The 18,024-nt window shown below is 43.8% G+C and overlaps 1 protein-coding gene across 4 annotated transcripts in view; it reads right to left on the bottom strand.

Annotated features, from left to right (window-relative positions):
• LOC124013996 (gamma-aminobutyric acid receptor subunit gamma-2) overlaps nucleotides 1-12,854 on the bottom strand; it is a 105,687-nt gene extending 92,833 nt beyond the window's left edge. For all 4 annotated transcript variants that reach the window (XM_046328627.1, XM_046328634.1, XM_046328642.1 and 1 more), the window contains exons 1-2: nucleotides 12,426-12,854; nucleotides 1,094-1,233 (exon numbers count right to left, since the gene is read on the bottom strand). In XM_046328627.1, the coding sequence (XP_046184583.1) occupies nucleotides 1,094-1,233; nucleotides 12,426-12,541 (256 nt within the window). In that variant the 5' untranslated portion in view covers nucleotides 12,542-12,854. The remainder of the gene's footprint in view (nucleotides 1-1,093; nucleotides 1,234-12,425) is intronic.
• Between the last annotated feature and the right edge of the window lie 5,170 nt (nucleotides 12,855-18,024).

Below are 18,024 nucleotides of genomic sequence, written 5' to 3'. Positions count from 1 at the left end.
CATGACGCACACCATTTCCTTTTTAGCAGATAACATTGCAGCCTGTGTCCTTGTGATATCATAATGCGAGGAAATTAAAATGTCATTCCCCACATATCTCTCTTGTTAGCTATTTTGCTATACATAGACTGCAGCAGCATTACAATTGAATGAGCTGCACAATGGCCTTGAGAAGAACTGTACACAATCTGCAATTAATCCAAATCCCAGTTTTCAGTGCATGGTAGCAATCCCAGTTTTCAGTGCATGGTAGCAATCCCAGTTTTCAGTGCATGGTAGCAATCCCAGTTTTCAGTGCATGGTAGCAATCCCAGTTTTCAGTGCATGGTAGCAATCCCAGTTTTCAGTGCATGGTAGCAATCCCAGTTTTCAGTGCATGGTAGCAATCCCAGTTTTCAGTGCATGGTAGCAATCCCAGTTTTCAGTGCATGCTAGCAATCCCAGTTTTCACTGCATGGTAGCAATCCCAGTTTTCAGTGCAACGTAGCAATCCCAGTTTTCATTGCAACGTAGTATTCTTGGTAGTTGTTGGCTAATTATACCCAGTGTGTAACTCTGGCAGTCTGGGAGATGACAAGGTGCAACATCATATCATGTTTGATGGTAAGATGGTGGCGGCTGCCTCTGTAAATCTATTGTTGCTGTATGTATTTTCTGTCTGAACATGGGAGCTGACCCCAGCTGCCAGCCCAAGTGAAGGGAGAGAAAGTTACTTCACTGGCTCTATACTTGGCCAACAGCAGTGCAGGGACAGACGAGGCTAATAGGCCCATGATGGATAACCAGACATCCAGGTTCCACAGCTCACACTGTGTCTGCATAATAATGCTAGAATGTTGTTTCTGTTGCACCAACCTTTACACAAGTCATACTGGGGCGGGCCCATGGCCCTGTCGACTGAATGGGCTCCGTGAAATGAGAGGGCTGTCTGTGATGATGCTATCAGTGATGATGGTGTCTGCTCATCATTCATGGCCTGTAATAATGATGTAGATCGATTGTGACGAAGGCGTTGATGCCAATGGAGATTGGTCTTTGGGGAGGGCGGCCATAGCAGCAGCAGCCAATCAATGTGCAGTGGTATGACACCTACCTCCTATATCTGGTCGCAGTTTGTTATCGTAGCCATCTAGTAGGCTGTTTAGGATGTTGGTGACATCGCTCTCGTACACTTTGGGAGTCAACACCCACGTTTTGTTTGTCACATCATCGTCATTTTCAGTCTGGAGGGATCTGGGAAGAGAAAAGGGGAACAGAGGAAATACGAAGCAAGGATTTTTCCATCAGCACTATAAACAGCAAGGTAAAATGAAAAGAGAGAGAATCTTGTTATGCTGTCAATATGTAAAGCAACAATCTACAACAACAGCACAGAAAAGACCACTAAATCATACTAGGCTAAGCTTGCTATGCGTTTAGGCTCCATTCTTTCAAATGTGCACTGCCCGCTGGTTGAAATCAAAGGACAAGGCAGAAACGGGATAAAAAGGCAGAACTCCTGCTGGTTGCCACTGATCTCTATGTGATTCCCTACATGAAAGTCCTCACAAAGTGACACCAGCCCCACAGTGCAGCTGGAACTGAGAATAATGGCAATGAATAGTAGCATAGTGTTCAAAAACAAAAACCCAGTTAGGAGAGAAAGAATGTTACCCAGGCCCTTTCAGAACGCTGAAGAAATGCACGGTGCGAATAGTGGACCTGACATTGTTCCTTTGAGTGAGATTTTTGTAATAGAATGATTGTTCTCTGCTCTCTTGTCAGTGCTTGAACAGAAGGGTACGTCTTGTGAGTTGGCTCACCTCTGTAACATGTTTCAACCAAGAGTGCCATTTTCACCAAAAACACAGTCAGGAGAGAAACATGGGGAGAGAATGTTCTGGTTACTCAGGCCCTTTCATAACACAATGAAGAAATGCAAGGTACAAAGAGTGGGTCTGTTGTTCCATTTGTGAGATTTCTTCTTTGACATTCCTTGGTTCTCTGCTCTCTTTTCAGTACTCAAGCAGAATAGTTAGTCTTGGGAGTTGGCTCACCTCTGTAAAACATCTCAATGCATTACAATGTCTCAAAAATCCTAATGAAAATGTTCTTCACTCAGCCAAGAGCCAGTTAACTGAATTACACATTGAATAAAAGTGTTTTGCAATGGGGCTGGGATACTGAGGATGGAGGTGTGAATACACCTATGATGGTGCATTGGAGTGCAGCACAGATGAGTCTTATCTAGAAGTGCTAATGACAACACACTGTCATGAAGTGTGTGATTAAACTAACAAGCACAGATTCAGGGCTCTGGGGAGTTGTTACCGCCAATAGATGGATGATGGAATATGAAGGATTTCCATTGTGTCAGAACATACTGTACCAAGAGCTTTACCCAACTCAGTAACCATGGAATCCGAGGGATACTGTATACAGTGGGGCAAAAAAGTATTTCGACAGCCACCAATTGTGCAAGTTCTCCCACTTAAAAAGATGAGAGAGGCCTGTATTTTTCATCATAGGTACACTTCAACTATGACAGAAAATGAGAAGAAAAAAAATCCAGAAAATCACATTGTAGGATTTTTAATGAATTTATTTGCAAATTATGGTGGAAAATAAGTATTTGTTCTCCTAGAAACAAGCAAGATTTCTGGCTCTCACAGACCTGTAACTTCTTCTTTAAGAGGCTCCTCTGTCCTCCACTCGTTACCTGTATTAATGGCACCTGTTTGAACTTGTTATCAGTATAAAAGACACCTGTCCACAACCTCAAACAGTCACACTCCAAACTCCACTATGGCTAAGACCAAAGAGCTGTCAAAGGACACCAGAAACAAAATTCTAGACCTGTACCAGGCTGGGAAGACTGAATCTGCAATAGGTAAGCAGCTTGGTTTGAAGAAATCAACTGTGGGAGCAATTATTAGGAAATGGAAGACATACAAGACCACTGATAATCTCCCTCGATCTGGGGCTCCATGCAAGATCTCACCCCGTGGGGTCAAAATGATCACAAGAACGGTGAGCAAAAATCCCAGACCCACACCTAGTGAATGACCTGCAGAGAGCTGGGACCAAAGTAACAAAGCCTACCATCAGTAACACACTATGCCGCCAGGGACTCAAATCCTGCAGTGCCAGACGTGTCCCCTTGCTTAAGCCAGTACATGTCCAGGCCCATCTGAAGTTTGCTAGAGAGCATTTGGATGATCCAGAAGAAGATTGGGAGAATGTCATATGGTCAGATGAAACCAAAATAGAACTTTTTGGTAAAAACTCAACTTGTCGTGTTTGGAGGACAAAGAATGCTGAGTTGCATCCAAAGAACACCATACCTACTGTGAAGCATGGGGGTGGAAACATCATGCTTTGGGGCTGTTTTTCTGCAAAGGGACCAGGATGACTGATCCGTGTAAAGGAAAGAATGAATGGGGCCATGTATCGTGAGATTTTGAGTGAAAACCTCCTTCCATGAGCAAGGGCATTGAAGATGAAACGTGGCTGGGTCTTTCAGCATGACAATGATCCCAAACACATCGCCCGGGCAAGGCAATGAAGGAGTGGCTTCGTAAGAAGCATTTCAAGGTCCTGGAGTGGCCTAGCCAGTCTTCAGATCTCAACCCCATAGAAAATCTTTGGAGGGAGTTGAAAGTCCGTGTTGCACAGCAACAGCCCCAAAACATCACTGCTCTAGAGGAGATCTGCATTGAGGAATGGGCCAAAATACCAGCAACAGTGTGTGAAAATCTTGTGAAGACTTACAGAAAATGTTTGACCTCTGTCATTGCCAACAAAGGGTATATAACAAAGTATTGAGATAAACTTTTGTTATTGACCAAATACTTAGTTTCCACCATAATTTGAAAATAAATTCATTAAAAATCCTACAATGGGATTTTCTGGATTTTTTTTCTAATTTTGTCTGTCATAGTTGAGGGTGTACCTATGATGAAAATTACAGGCATCTCTCATCTTTTTAAGTGGGAGAAGTTGCACAATTGGTGGCTGAATAAATACTTTTTTGCCCCACTGTATGGTGACACCACCAACACATTAAGACTTTATAGAGGGATTCAGGACAGCTTGGATCTTTTGGCCATTCTTGGACATTGTAAATGGACCTGATGTCGAATCAAATCAAATTTTATTTGTCACATGCACGAAATACAACAGGTGTAGACTTTACCGTGAAATGCTTACTTACAAGCCCTTAACCAACAATGCAATTAAGAAAATATTTACTCAATAAACTAAAGTTTAAAAAATAAAAGTGACTATGCATAGATAATAAACAGCGAGTAGCAGCAGTGTAAAGTCCGGGTGGCCATTTGATTAATTGTTCAGCAGTCCCCTCTGTTCTAATAATAGAACTAGAATGAAGATTGAAATAGTTAAACATACTTGTTCTGTGGTTCTAATCTACTGCAGAGTCGATTGAGCCAATAGCATTCAGGTGCTGTTCCTACATTTCAGCAGAACCCAGTTGTCAACGGAAATCCCCCAGAGACAGCTGGATGAAAGAGAAATCTGCGTATGTCCCCCAGACAGATCTAAAGTATCCGTGCCTAATTTGGTAATGGGAGGCCCATAAAAATGTACAACTTAGAATGTGACACTGGAGTACAGTAATGTTATTGTAGCTACTACCCCCATTGAGAACATGCTACAGCTGCAGGGCCTAGCTAAGCACAAGAGGACTGTTTCCTATACTGAAAGGTTTAAATTGGCCTTTATCGCAGTTGCATCATGTGAAAACTGCTATCAGATGTATTTTTTTTATTCACATTTTCCTCACGTACCAGATGAAGGACAATTCAATTGTCTTCAGAAAAACAATTAGGATGTATTTGAAAACACTCCTTAAAGTAGTTCTGTTAAATATGATCTCTAATTGAATTCTTATCGTCAACACCAATGATTCATAAAACATTTATTTTTTTATTTAACCTTTATTTAACTCGGCAAGTCAGTTAAGAACAAATTGTTATTTACAATGACGGCCTACTCTGACCAAACCCAGACTCCTGATCACTGCCAACTGTGCACTGCCCTATGGGACTCCTGATCACTGCCAACTGTGCACCGCCCTATGGGACTCCTGATCACGGCCAACTGTGCACTGCCCTATGGGACTCCTGATCACTGCCAACTGTGCACTGCCCTATGGGACTCCTGATCACGGCCAACTGTGCACTGCCCTATGGGACTCCAGATCACTGCCAACTGTGCACTGCCCTATGGGACTCCTGATCACTGCCAACTGTGCACTGCCCTATGGGACTCCTGATCACTGCCAACTGTGCACTGCCCTATGGGACTCCTGATCACTGCCAACTGTGCACTGCCCTATGGGACTCCTGATCATGGCCAACTGTGCTCCGCCCTATGGGACTCCTGATCACTGCCAACTGTGCACTGCCCTATGGGACTCCTGATCACTGCCAACTGTGCACTGCCCTATGGGACTCCTGATCACTGCCAACTGTGCACTGCCCTATGGGACTCCTGATCACGGCCAACTGTGCACTGCCCTATGGGACTCCTGATCACGGCCAACTGTGCACTGCCCTATGGGACTCCTGATCACGGCCAACTGTGCACTGCCCTATGGGACTCCTGATCACTGCCAACTGTGCACTGCCCTATGGGACTCCTGATCATGGCCAACTGTGCACTGCCCTATGGGACTCCTGATCACGGCCAACTGTGCACTGCCCTATGGGACTCCTGATCACGGCCAACTGTGCACTGCCCTATGGGACTCCTGATCACGGCCAACTGTGCACTGCCCTATGGGACTCCTGATCACGGCCAACTGTGCACTGCCCTATGGGACTCCTGATCACGGCCAACTGTGCACTGCCCTATGGGACTCCTGATCACGGCCAACCGTGCACTGCCCTATGGGACTCCTGATCACGGCCAACCGTGCACTGCCCTATGGGACTCCTGATCACGGCCAACCGTGCACTGCCCTATGGGACTCCTGATCACGGCCAACCGTGCACTGCCCTATGGGACTCCTGATCACGGCCAACCGTGCACTGCCCTATGGGACTCCTGATCACGGCCAACTGTGCACTGCCCTATGGGACTCCTGATCACGCCAACTGTGCACTGCCCTATGGGACTCCTGATCACGGCCAACTGTGCGCTGCCCTATGGGACTCCTGATCACGGCCAACTGTGCGCTGCCCTATGGGACTCCTGATCACGGCCAACTGTGCACTGCCCTATGGGACTCCTGATCACGGCCAACTGTGCGCCGCCCTATGGGACTCCTGATCACGGCCAACTGTGCGCTGCCCTATGGGACTCCTGATCACGGCCAACTGTGCGCCGCCCTATGGGACTCCTGATCACGGCCAACTGTGCACCGCCCTATGGGACTCCTGATCACTGCCAACTGTGCACTGCCCTATGGGACTCCTGATCACTGCCAACTGTGCACTGCCCTATGGGACTCCTGATCACGGCCAACTGTGCACTGCCCTATGGGACTCCTGATCACTGCCAACTGTGCACTGCCCTATGGGACTCCTGATCACGGCCAACTGTGCACTGCCCTATGGGACTCCTGATCACGGCCAACTGTGCACTGCCCTATGGGACTCCTGATCACGGCCAACTGTGCACTGCCCTATGGGACTCCTGATCACGGCCAACTGTGCACTGCCCTATGGGACTCCTGATCACGGTCAACTGTGCACTGCCCTATGGGACTCCTGATCACGGCCAACTGTGCACTGCCCTATGGGACTCCTGAGCACGGCCAACTGTGCACTGCCCTATGGGACTCCTGATCACGCCAACTGTGCACTGCCCTATGGGACTCCTGATCACGCCAACTGTGCACTGCCCTATGGGACTCCTGATCACGGCCAACTGTGCACTGCCCTATGGGACTCCTGATCACGGCCAACTGTGCACTGCCCTATGGGACTCCTGATCACTGCCAACTGTGCACTGCCCTATGGGACTCCTGATCACGCCAACTGTGCACTGCCCTATGGGACTCCTGATCACGGCCAACTGTGCACTGCCCTATGGGACTCCTGATCACGGCCAACTGTGCACTGCCCTATGGGACTCCTGATCACTGCCAACTGTGCACTGCCCTATGGGACTCCTGATCACTGCCAACTGTGCACTGCCCTATGGGACTCCAGATCACGGCCAACTGTGCACTGCCCTATGGGACTCCTGAACACGGCCAACTGTGCACAGCCCTATGGGACTCCTGATCACGGCCAACTGTGCACAGCCCAAATGGGACTCCTGATCAGGCCAACTGTGCAAACTGCCCTATGGGACTCCTGATCATTTGAGCCAACTGTGCACTGCCCTATGGGACTCCTGATCACGGCCAACTGTGCACTGCCCTATGGGACTCCTGATCACGGCCAACTGTGCACAGCCCGTCCCAACTGCCCTATGGGACTCCTGATCACGGCCAACTGTGCACTGCCCTATTGGGACTCCTGATCACGCCTGTGGAACTGTGCACTGCCCTATGGGACTCCTGATCACGGCCAACTGTGCACTGCCCTATGGGACTCCTGATCACGGCCAACTGTGCGCCGCCCTATGGGACTCCTGATCACGGCCAACTGTGCACTGCCCTATGGGACTCCTGATCACGGCCAACTGTGCACCGCCCTATGGGACTCCTGATCACGCCAACTGTGCACTGCCCTATAGGACTCCTGATCACGGCCAACTGTGCGCCGCCCTATGGGACTCCTGATCACGGCCAACTGTGCACCGCCCTATGGGACTCCTGATCACGGCCAACTGTGCACTGCCCTATGGGACTCCTGATCACGGCCAGATGTGACACAGCCTGGATTTAAACCAGGTACTATAGTGACACCTCTTGCACTGTGATGCAGTGCCTTCAAATGCTGCGGCACTCTGGAGCATCGATATTCAAATACCAGTATAATGTACAGACCCCCAAATCAGTTACTTCAATATCAGTTCAAATACTACAAACAATTCTGGGATGATTTGATGTTAACTTTAAAACTATATATTTGAGCATAATGTTATCAGGTGGGAAAATCACTGCTTGTCTGTTGATAGTAATTATGTCACGTTTCCGTAAGCTATCATTTCCTGGGTTTGTGTCTGGGGCTAATGAGGCACAGCCCGTCCCAACTCTCCTCCTATCCAGCCACACACAAGACACATCACTGAGCACCATTCTTACAATCACTACACCAAATGAAGACTCATTATGGTAGCTAACACTGACTGCCTTAACGTAGTCCTCGCACCATTTTGCTTGTTATCGCCATTGAGAAGGTACTAGGATCTATCCCTGTGGAATAAGATGAAAATGCCTCTGTTTGTTCATTTCTTGGAGGGTAAGATTGCAGTTTAGCTGACATTTTATAAAATGGCCTCACGGTGCTCTGTCCTGAGGACACAGACCTATTAGTGACAGATCACCTGACCTGTGGTGACCTGGTACTCCCTAATTAGCTCACCTCTGGCATCAGCTCTATTCGTGTACCCAGTTAAGCCTAACTAAATGGGATCAGACAGATTAGAAACATTATGATTGTTTAACGGGATACTTTGGGATTTGGGCCATTTATCTACTTTCCTGGAGTCAGATGAACTCGTAGATACCATTTTTATTTCTCTTTTAATGTCTCTTTTATGTCCAGTACAAAGGAAGTTTTGCAAGCCAATGTTAACTAGCATTAGTGCAATGACTGGAAGTCTATGGGTATCTGCTAGCATGCTAGTTAGTAATGGTGCTAGCGCTAGTTAGCAACCTCCTTTCAAACTGCAAGCAGACATAAAAATGGTATCCACAAGTTCATCTGAATCTGGGGAAGTAGATAAAGCGCCTCATTGTCAAAATCCCTAAGTATTTTAAGTATTGTTTTCCATCAATTATTAAATACAGCTTAGGACAGATAAGGCTAATTTGAGAGGCACAAGACTGTTGGTTTCATTTGTATTAACCGCAGGAGGTTGGTGGCACCTTAATTGGGGAGGACGGGCTCATGGTAATGACTGGAGCGGAATCCGTGGAATAGTATCAAATAATCAAACACATGGTTTCTATGTGTTTGATGCCATTCCAATCCCGCTGTTCCAGACATTAGTTCAGATAAGAAAAAGGACCAGTAGGTCTACAGTACACAGAGGGAAAGAGGGTGTCCTGTTTCTTTACAACTAGCATGGGATGGCAAATGATACCAGTCAAAATCCAAAATCCATTATTAAAACAGAGCAGTTAAATTGTAAAATGGGACTACAGAGGCCTACTGAAATTCTAGACACACTGAGCTGCATTCAGGTAGGAATTTAAGGAAGCAGGTGATATAAATGCTTTTGAAAAAGTTGTATTATCCCCAGGTCACCCACTACAGTAGGCTTATTCCCTGTGCCTGTTGGAAAGAAACGTGCTGTTTAGGATTAAGAATAGGCCCAGTATCCAAAGTGCTTTCCATAAAAGTTACTTCAATGAAGGCTGGTAGTCACACAAGACACCTATAGGTCACAGTAATAGACATCCTGAGGGGTTATACTGTAGATGCAGTTTGTCTGACATACATTACATGCCAAAAAGTATGTGGACACCTGCTTGTCGAACATCTCATTCCACGAACTTGAAGGGGTTTCCACATAATTTTTTTTTGTCCATGTAGTGTATTGCTTGTGTTCTTTTGTCCATGTAGTGTATTGCTTGTGTTCTTTTGTCCATGTAGTGTATTGCTTGTGTTTTTTGTCCATGTAGTGTATTGCTTGTCTTTTTTGTCCATGTAGTGTATTGCTTGTGTTCTTTTGTCCATGTAGTGTATTGCTTGTGTTCTTTTGTCCATGTAGTGTATTGCTTGTCTTTTTTGTCCATGTAGTGTATTGCTTGTGTTTTTTTGTCCATGTAGTGTATTGATTGTGTTCTTTTGTCCATGTAGTGTATTGCTTGTGTTTTTTTGTCCATGTAGTGTATTGCTTGTGTTTTTTGTCCATGTAGTGTATTGCTTGTGTTCTTTTGTCCATGTAGTGTATTGCTTGTGTAATCACAACATAGTCTATAGTCATGGACAGTTTAACCCAATGGGCAACATGGGCCGTGCTTCTGGCATGCTAAACAGTGACTTACTTGATTTAATCCCTTGGCTTCTATAATAAGCATAGGCCATTGATGATTGTCCTCCATATGCTATACTGTAGTTGTGTATGTTTGCGTCTTTGACAACAGTTGTTGAGTATATCAAGTGATAAGAAAGAGAGGACACACTGAGAGAGACAAATGAACAATACACGTATGTTGAGTATGGTGGGTCTGCAATAGGTAAACCGTTTGACAGTAGTGTCATCCACCTATACCGAATTGCATGCAATGTTGTCAGAAATTATAATTGAGCTCTGACTTGCAAAGCGCTGATTTGACCATCCACTACAAGTTGTAAGTATGATTGCCAGAAATGGTTGCAATATGGATCAAGCACTACACATACCCTTTGATAAGGCACACCAATGTGATAAAGCTTAATACACCTATGCCCATTGTTTTGTATGGCCCCGACCTAGGGCCCACCTTAATCCAGCACTGTCTGCACATGGATTATTAGCTATTCATATTGTGATAATCCACTCAACGCAGATCACCTAACCTGTGATGCTCTATTGGTCTTTTGGAAGCAGAGACATCACAACACAAGCTGCCCGGGTGGGTTGGGGTCGAAGGGAGGTCCACCAGACTACAGGTATCTCTCATTGTTGGACTACTTCCTGCTGGCAAGGCTTTGGCACTTTCTGGGTTTACAGATACTCCTTGGGGATTAGCTACATCAGAAGGCATGTGTTTCCCCTGGGTGCCCTATGAGTGGCCGTGGAGCATGGCCCAGTGTAAACCAAGTAGTTGGAGTGAAAGTTGGATGAGTATGTTATTACTATACAATTAATACCAGAGATTCTGAGGTGCTTACGAAGTCACTAACGGTGGTTATAGAGTTCCTACTCATGTAATATATATATATATAATACATAATTCAAATAGATAGTAATACAATTGTAATAACAAATATATCCCTCAAAATGTGTCAACATAAAATCCCTTAGCCAGTTGTTAGGACAGTTCAAACCTTATGTTGTACCTAGCCATGCCAGCCCATATATACAGTGTTGTTCTTTCACAGGGGTTTACGTGTTATGACTACCTAGGATGCACCCTTATGTTGCCTTTCTCTGATAACCATGAGCTGCAGTCAAGGTGAGCTCCTTACATTTCATGCGTCTCATTTACGTGTTCCCAGATGCATATGAAAAGCCTTGCCTACTGAATTCTTGAGAACAGAATCCTTTTAAATGAGGTTTGAATCATGTTAAAGGCTGGCATATATGTGAACACAATAGAACACACAGTGCAGACATTTTGATCTAGGCCAGAGACTCCATGGCCGCGTTTTCTACGATGGTGATTGAATGAAGACTGATCTATCACCCTCCATTTTTCACCCTCAGGCAGCACACAAGACAGAAGCGATGTGAGCCCTTAAACCATCCGCTTCCTTCTCAAGTGTTCATATTTTATTGGTGCAATGGGTGCCTTTTCGTGACAAGTCAATTGAGCATTTCTTTCTACAGATTGTGGAGTTAGCAGTGAACCAGAGATAGTCCATATGTGTCTCTCTATTGTTGCCTTTATTGCACTGCTTCTATGTAAATATAAAAGTCTACCATTTTGAAAAGTCGTGATTTAGATACAGGAATCAACAATTACTTTTGAATCATGATTTTACTGGCTAAGGGGGCGGTACATATGAGACCAATGGGTTTCATAGAAGTTCTACATCCATCACCTTAAAAACATTCTGGGAATGAGGACGTTTTGGATCTTGTAATATATAAGGTTCATGCATCAATAGGCTACGTCTTCACGTGCCAGTTATACAGTACATAAACATAATAATTTAGAATTATATGGTATGCTATGCATCTATTTTCAAGACATTAGCTTTACATATTGTTCACATCTGAATAGCTTTGCCCAGTAGCCTACATCACCATTATAATATTCATTATACAGCGGATAAACCCGTGGAAATAATGGACATCCTTACCTGACCACTGTTTTTATTCTAACCTCCCAAAAACACGACTATATCTATTGGAGTCACATTAAGCATTACAGTTACGGATCCAATACCACTCATCCAAAGTGCCAACAATGTGCGAAATACCTTCCTTGACAAGTAACTAAACGAGCCCTGGTTCTGTAACAAGCCACCCTAATAAACGGCAGGGTGTTATCCTGTCCGATAGAAAGCATAAGAGGAAGATCAGAGGAAAACATAAGATTGAAATAACTGGGCCGGACTCTCATTCTAGTATCCAAAAACAAAATATTTGCCCGGCCACACATGTATGTGTCGACGGCATTTTAATAAAAGCCTGGTATATTTTCTCCTTACCTTGTAGGAAGATTAGCGAGTAAAAACACCCAAAGAAATAGCTTTAGAGAGAAGAAAGGCTTCGCCATCGCTTTCGAGCATTTAGATGCTACATTTGGAGGAGCAATGATCACCATCTTCTTTTCGTCTTTATTGCAGATGGACTACTGTCTATCCTCACGGTGGTACATCACGCACATAGCATAGGCTAAACAACTTGTGTTAGCGTTCGGTTCGGAAAATGTAGACCCTCTGCGGTGCTGAGCAAAACGGCCACAAAACCGATTGAATCTAATCAAGCTTCCCCGACTTTAAGAAATAACAGTAACAACTACATGAATGCAGCGGTAACGGAATAGCCTAAAATCCAGCAACTGAGAAATATATTGGAGCGTCAATCTAAATCTGAATGCAGATTAACTCTGGGGTCAAAGAGGAATTGATGCACGTTGCCGCAGCACAGATGAACACATGCGTGGTTTCATTGCGCGGATGCAGAGCTGTAGAGAGAAAAATAAACCTTAGCTTGCTACTATACTTAAAAATGTACCCTAAATCGTTTTTTTTTTTTGTGTGTGTGTGTTATTTCCCTAAAATAGAAATGCCGCATTATATGTTTAGAGGGAGTTGTTAGTTTCGATACGGTTTTGAATTGTGTGCGATTAAATAAAACCAGCAAACAGCTGATATGCCGGTGATAGTTAGGCTATAGGTAAATCTTGCCCATTTGAAACAATTATGGGAACAATATGTGATTCATTGAGCTGAAAGATGTGATCTAGCGTATTCTATAAGCGACTCGTCACCACCACGTTCTGCTTTCAGCACCCCCGTTAAAATGCAAACTAGACCGTCTGGCTGTCCCTGTAAGCAAATTATTGAGTTGATTGATTCATTGATTTATTGATTGATTATAACATAATAATCAATCATTTACTATCTTTAACAAATATATATATTTCCGTAGTAAATAACATGTTTAATACTTTTTAGTTGTCAAAGTGCGTGATACTGGCTATTTTGTCTTGGTCTTGGAGGTTTGTAGTTCAGGGCTATTTTAACAACCCACCCTGTGTTGTTGTTAATTGTAATTTACGAACAGTGTGGTGGTGTTCAATAGTCTCTTTTTGAGAGTCTCCAAATTTGTTCAGCACATGGATTAATGTCTATATTTATGTTCCTATTTGCTGTAATTCATGCTGAGGTCTCAGTTGGTTAATTTACAACAATAACATAACATCAGATAATAGGCTATCATTTGTTTGACAAATTATCTGATTCAGTCTGGGTCATTTCAAACATGGGAGACATGTATTTGGTCAGTCCCAGTTTACTTTTGCCTGAGGGATGAACCCCCCCCCCAAAAAATGTTGAAATATAATTATGCACATAATTACGTTCGTGACGTCAAAGGCTTCACGTTTACTTAGCTTTGCTTCTCTACTGAATAAAGTGTAGTAGGGGTATATAAGCAGCAGTCACTTAAAGTTTGCCACTTAGTCTTTGATATAAAGCAGCATGATGCTCCCTGGAAGCCTATGTACAGTACACTGTCCACATGCATTCATTTGTTGAACACTGGCACATCTAAGCATCAAAGTCACAGTACAGTAGCCTATATTTCGTACAGTACCTTATATTTCTGTAATGCATTCCACAGGAAATTGCTTCAATTCAAGTACAACAAGATACGATATGTATTGAAATCCACCAAATGCATCGCCTGGCCATCACCATGGGACACGTGACATTTGAACCTGCTGTATGTGCTGTCCTGTAGAGTTTTCCCCTTCACAAACCAGCCATTCAAATGTAAGATGCTCTGTGATGTATGAAAACTAAAAGTGTTCTTGCTTTTTCAAACAAAAAAAATATGCTCAAAACAAACGGTGTCAGAAAACCTCACTCACCAGACGTAAATGGCACCAGATGTATCCAGTATTCTACATATTCTAATGGGTTGCCTGCCACAATCCCTCTGAACACTTAGCCCACATCCATACACAACAACAGACACACACCACTCTTTAAAAATGAGGGTCCTATGAGGATAGTGCACATGAACTCCTCGCCTGTATCAATTCAATGTTGCATGGTAAAAACTGCTTCATTCAGATACACACAAGGATCCAGTGTCCTTGCATCGACCCCTCTGCAAATCAGCAATGACAGTTCAGTTAAGTTTGACTATTTGTTTTGACTGAATCCAATTGAATGGCTAGCCTTACCAGCTGCCTCTGCCATGTATGGATGGGGAGGTTCCTTGGTTTAATCAACAAAACCATGTACTCATTTGTACCAATTTAAGCTTGGAGTGCTACAATAATCTCAAGAAAATCTAATGCTGGTTCACCAGATTTACAATAGAACTCCTTGAAAAATGTTGTATTCAACAACCACCTTGAATAAAAAGGAAGAGAGTTGGTTGAAATATCTTGCATTATCCTAGCAACAGTTTTAAACACAATTCCTCCACCTCGCCTGGAGCTTTTCTTCAAATGTCAGATTCACAATGTACTGCACGCAACATGTGGAAATGCTAACAGTTTTAGGCCATTTTTAATCACCAGCCATATATCTACACTAATGACTAACTACATTTAGAGCGATCACAACAAATCACCATACTGCCATGTTTACAAAACCCAGCAACTTGTGCTTTTTGCACTGACCTGGGAAATGATTGGAATTTGAGTATAATCAAATTGTAATGGCGTTCGTCTGTTGAATGAAGAGAGTAGGACCGAAATGCATTGTGTAGGTTACTCATGACTTTAATGAACAGAAATGCGGTACATGAAATAACTGAAATACTAAATACAAAAACAACAGAACGGAACTTGAAACTTATTACAGCCTATCTGGTGACTACAACACAGAGACAGGAACAAACACCCACAAAATACAAAGCAAACTCAGGCTACCTAAATACGGTTCCCAATCAGAGACAACGAAAAGCACCTGACTCTAATTGAGAATCGCCTCAGGCAGCCAAGCCTATACCACACCCCTAATCAGCCGCAATCCCAAAATATACAAACCCCAGTACGAATACAACATATAAACCCATGTCACACCCTGGCCTACCCAAACATATAACAAAAACACAAAATACAATGACCAAGGCGTGACACAAATACAGAAACTAGACACAGGCAAGCCTGGTGTTCTCCAGCCATGGCACCTACAGTACACTCACTAAAGTATCTGCTTTGTTCATTAACATTATATTGTGTAATGTCTTTTTCGTTATGTGTTGGACCCCAGTAAGACTAGATGTGTCCATTGCCGTCGGCTAATGGGGATCCTAATAAATCGAATCAACATTGTATTTCCCATCAGTGACTCGCAAAAAGGGATTCTGAATAATTTCCTCATCATAACCCCAAATAAATACAGTTGTCGGATACCAGTGTAAAACCATGGTTCATTGTTCCATTGTTTAAGGACAAAATACATCAACAACAAAAAAAGGGTCATTTTTAGATCATGTGTGTTACAGTGAAACAGCTTGGAGATCTGTTGAGCAGAGGGCGTGTTGGGGTCTGATACACAAGGGCAAAGAAGACAGAGGATGGCATTATTATTCATCTCCTAATGTCGTTGTTACTTTATATTCTCACAGTGACCAGTTTTTACACTTAGCCACCGCATGGTACCTTGACATCCACTGGGTAGTGAACTAGTCTACACTGAGCTTTGAGCCTGTGTAGTTGGATGCTGATTTCAGATAATGATACCTTTACATCCAGTGGGTATAACATCTATACTTAAGTAGTAAATGTCAGGATGAACCACATACTACAGATCTGAGCCTGTGTATTACTATAACAAATTGAGAGGAGGAAGATTACACTGCCTTAGTACACGACCCAGGTTGCGGTTTTTATCAATCGTTGTCTGCAGATTAATGAGATTCTTCTTGTTTAATTCAGTGTTATATAAGTGACCCAGCTCTCCAGGTCACCTCAGACAGATTAACACGATAAGCAAAGGACTTTAAAACAGCATGGCATGATTGTTGGAAGTGTTTGACTGGAGATTTTAATACACATTCCAAGGCCTTTTCTTTCAGCTAATCTCTGTATCATACAGATTAATTCCAATAATTGCTTACATACATTGCTGAATTATCAGTTATCGTAGGGTTTAATTACTTATCTACATGGGCCCTATATGCTGATATGAAGACATCAAACATAAGAAAAGACCAAATGTGTAATTTGCATGGTGGAGGGAAACATCCTTTGTTTATGGATCACCGATAGACTTCATTCTTCATCAGCTTCATTAGAATCAGCCACAGCATAACTCACTTATACTGAGACAGTTTGCTACAGCAGGAAAAGAATCCTGCAGCAACAGGAAATGTGAACTATTATGTGGATTAGAATTTATGGATATTTTTGTAAGGGTTGATGCATTTTTCTTAAGGGAAATCAAGTCTGACATTTCAAAGTGGAAATTAAAAACTTCAGAAACCTTTTTAAACCTGAAATACACTACAGGTTTTACATTTCCTACATTGCAGGAAAGTTTTCCTGCAACAGGGTCATCAAATTAAGATCCAACATCTGGATTTTGCCAGTTACCCGCTCCTTCCCATACCCAGCCTCCATGTTCTGCAGTCGTCAGATTCCTCTCTGTGTGCCGTCATTACCCACAGGATAAACAGGCACCAGTGTACTGATGTGATTCTGTCTGACTACTCACATGGACCGAGACTCTATTTCCTGTTGTTCAGCTGATAACATCCATAATAACACTTACCCCAGGTACTGATGCATCAGCATCACACTCCCAGGCAGACCTCCATGTCATTGGTACTGTCATGGACACCTCTCAGGTCACTACTAATCTCCTAAAGTTGGTACAGAGATTTCATGTTGATTTGGTTGGATGTTGGTTAGATGCTGATTTTCCAGCGGTCATTGCTGCTCAGTTTAATTCATTCAATGTTTCAGGCAAAACAACCTCTGATGTAATTCCAATGCTACCTTTGATGCAGCACTGCACTTGTGTATTTGTGTATGATAGTCAATGAATAAAAGTATAACTGTATCGTTTTAATGAACATGAATGCTTGTAATTACTTTATACAATCAAACTACTGTTGCTACACAATACACAATAACCATTGGAGATGGACCAATATAGGAATTTACTCATGGTGCTACCTGGGCATTCAGTCAAGGCAAGCACAGGTTATAGGGGATTTTGAGAGAGGCAGGTTGGTTTAGCGGTCACAGCACAAGGCTGGGTTGGGGAACACTGCCTTAGCACGCAGGCACCTGTGTTGTACTTTCTCCCTGGACTCTCACCCAGGACTCTCTCTCTCTGGACTCTCTCCTAGGACTCTCTCTCTGGACTTTCTCCCTGGACTCTCTCTCTGGACTCTCTCTCTGGACTCTCTCCCTGGACTCTCTCCCTGGACTCTCTCCCTGGACTCTCTCCCTGGACTCTCTCTCTGGACTCTCTCCCTGGACTCTCTCCCTGGACTCTCTCTCTGGACTCTCTCTCTGGACTCTCTCTCTGGACTCTCTCCCCGGACTCTCTCCCCGGACTCTCTCCCTGGACTCTCTCCCTGGACTCTCTTCCTGGACTCTCTCCCTGGACTCTC

This window comes from Oncorhynchus gorbuscha, linkage group LG02 (assembly GCF_021184085.1).
Source record: "Oncorhynchus gorbuscha isolate QuinsamMale2020 ecotype Even-year linkage group LG02, OgorEven_v1.0, whole genome shotgun sequence".
In the NCBI taxonomy this organism is placed as follows: Eukaryota; Metazoa; Chordata; class Actinopteri; order Salmoniformes; family Salmonidae; genus Oncorhynchus; species Oncorhynchus gorbuscha.
Note: the sequence above shows the minus strand (reverse complement) of the source record. Positions and strands in the feature narration are given on the sequence as shown.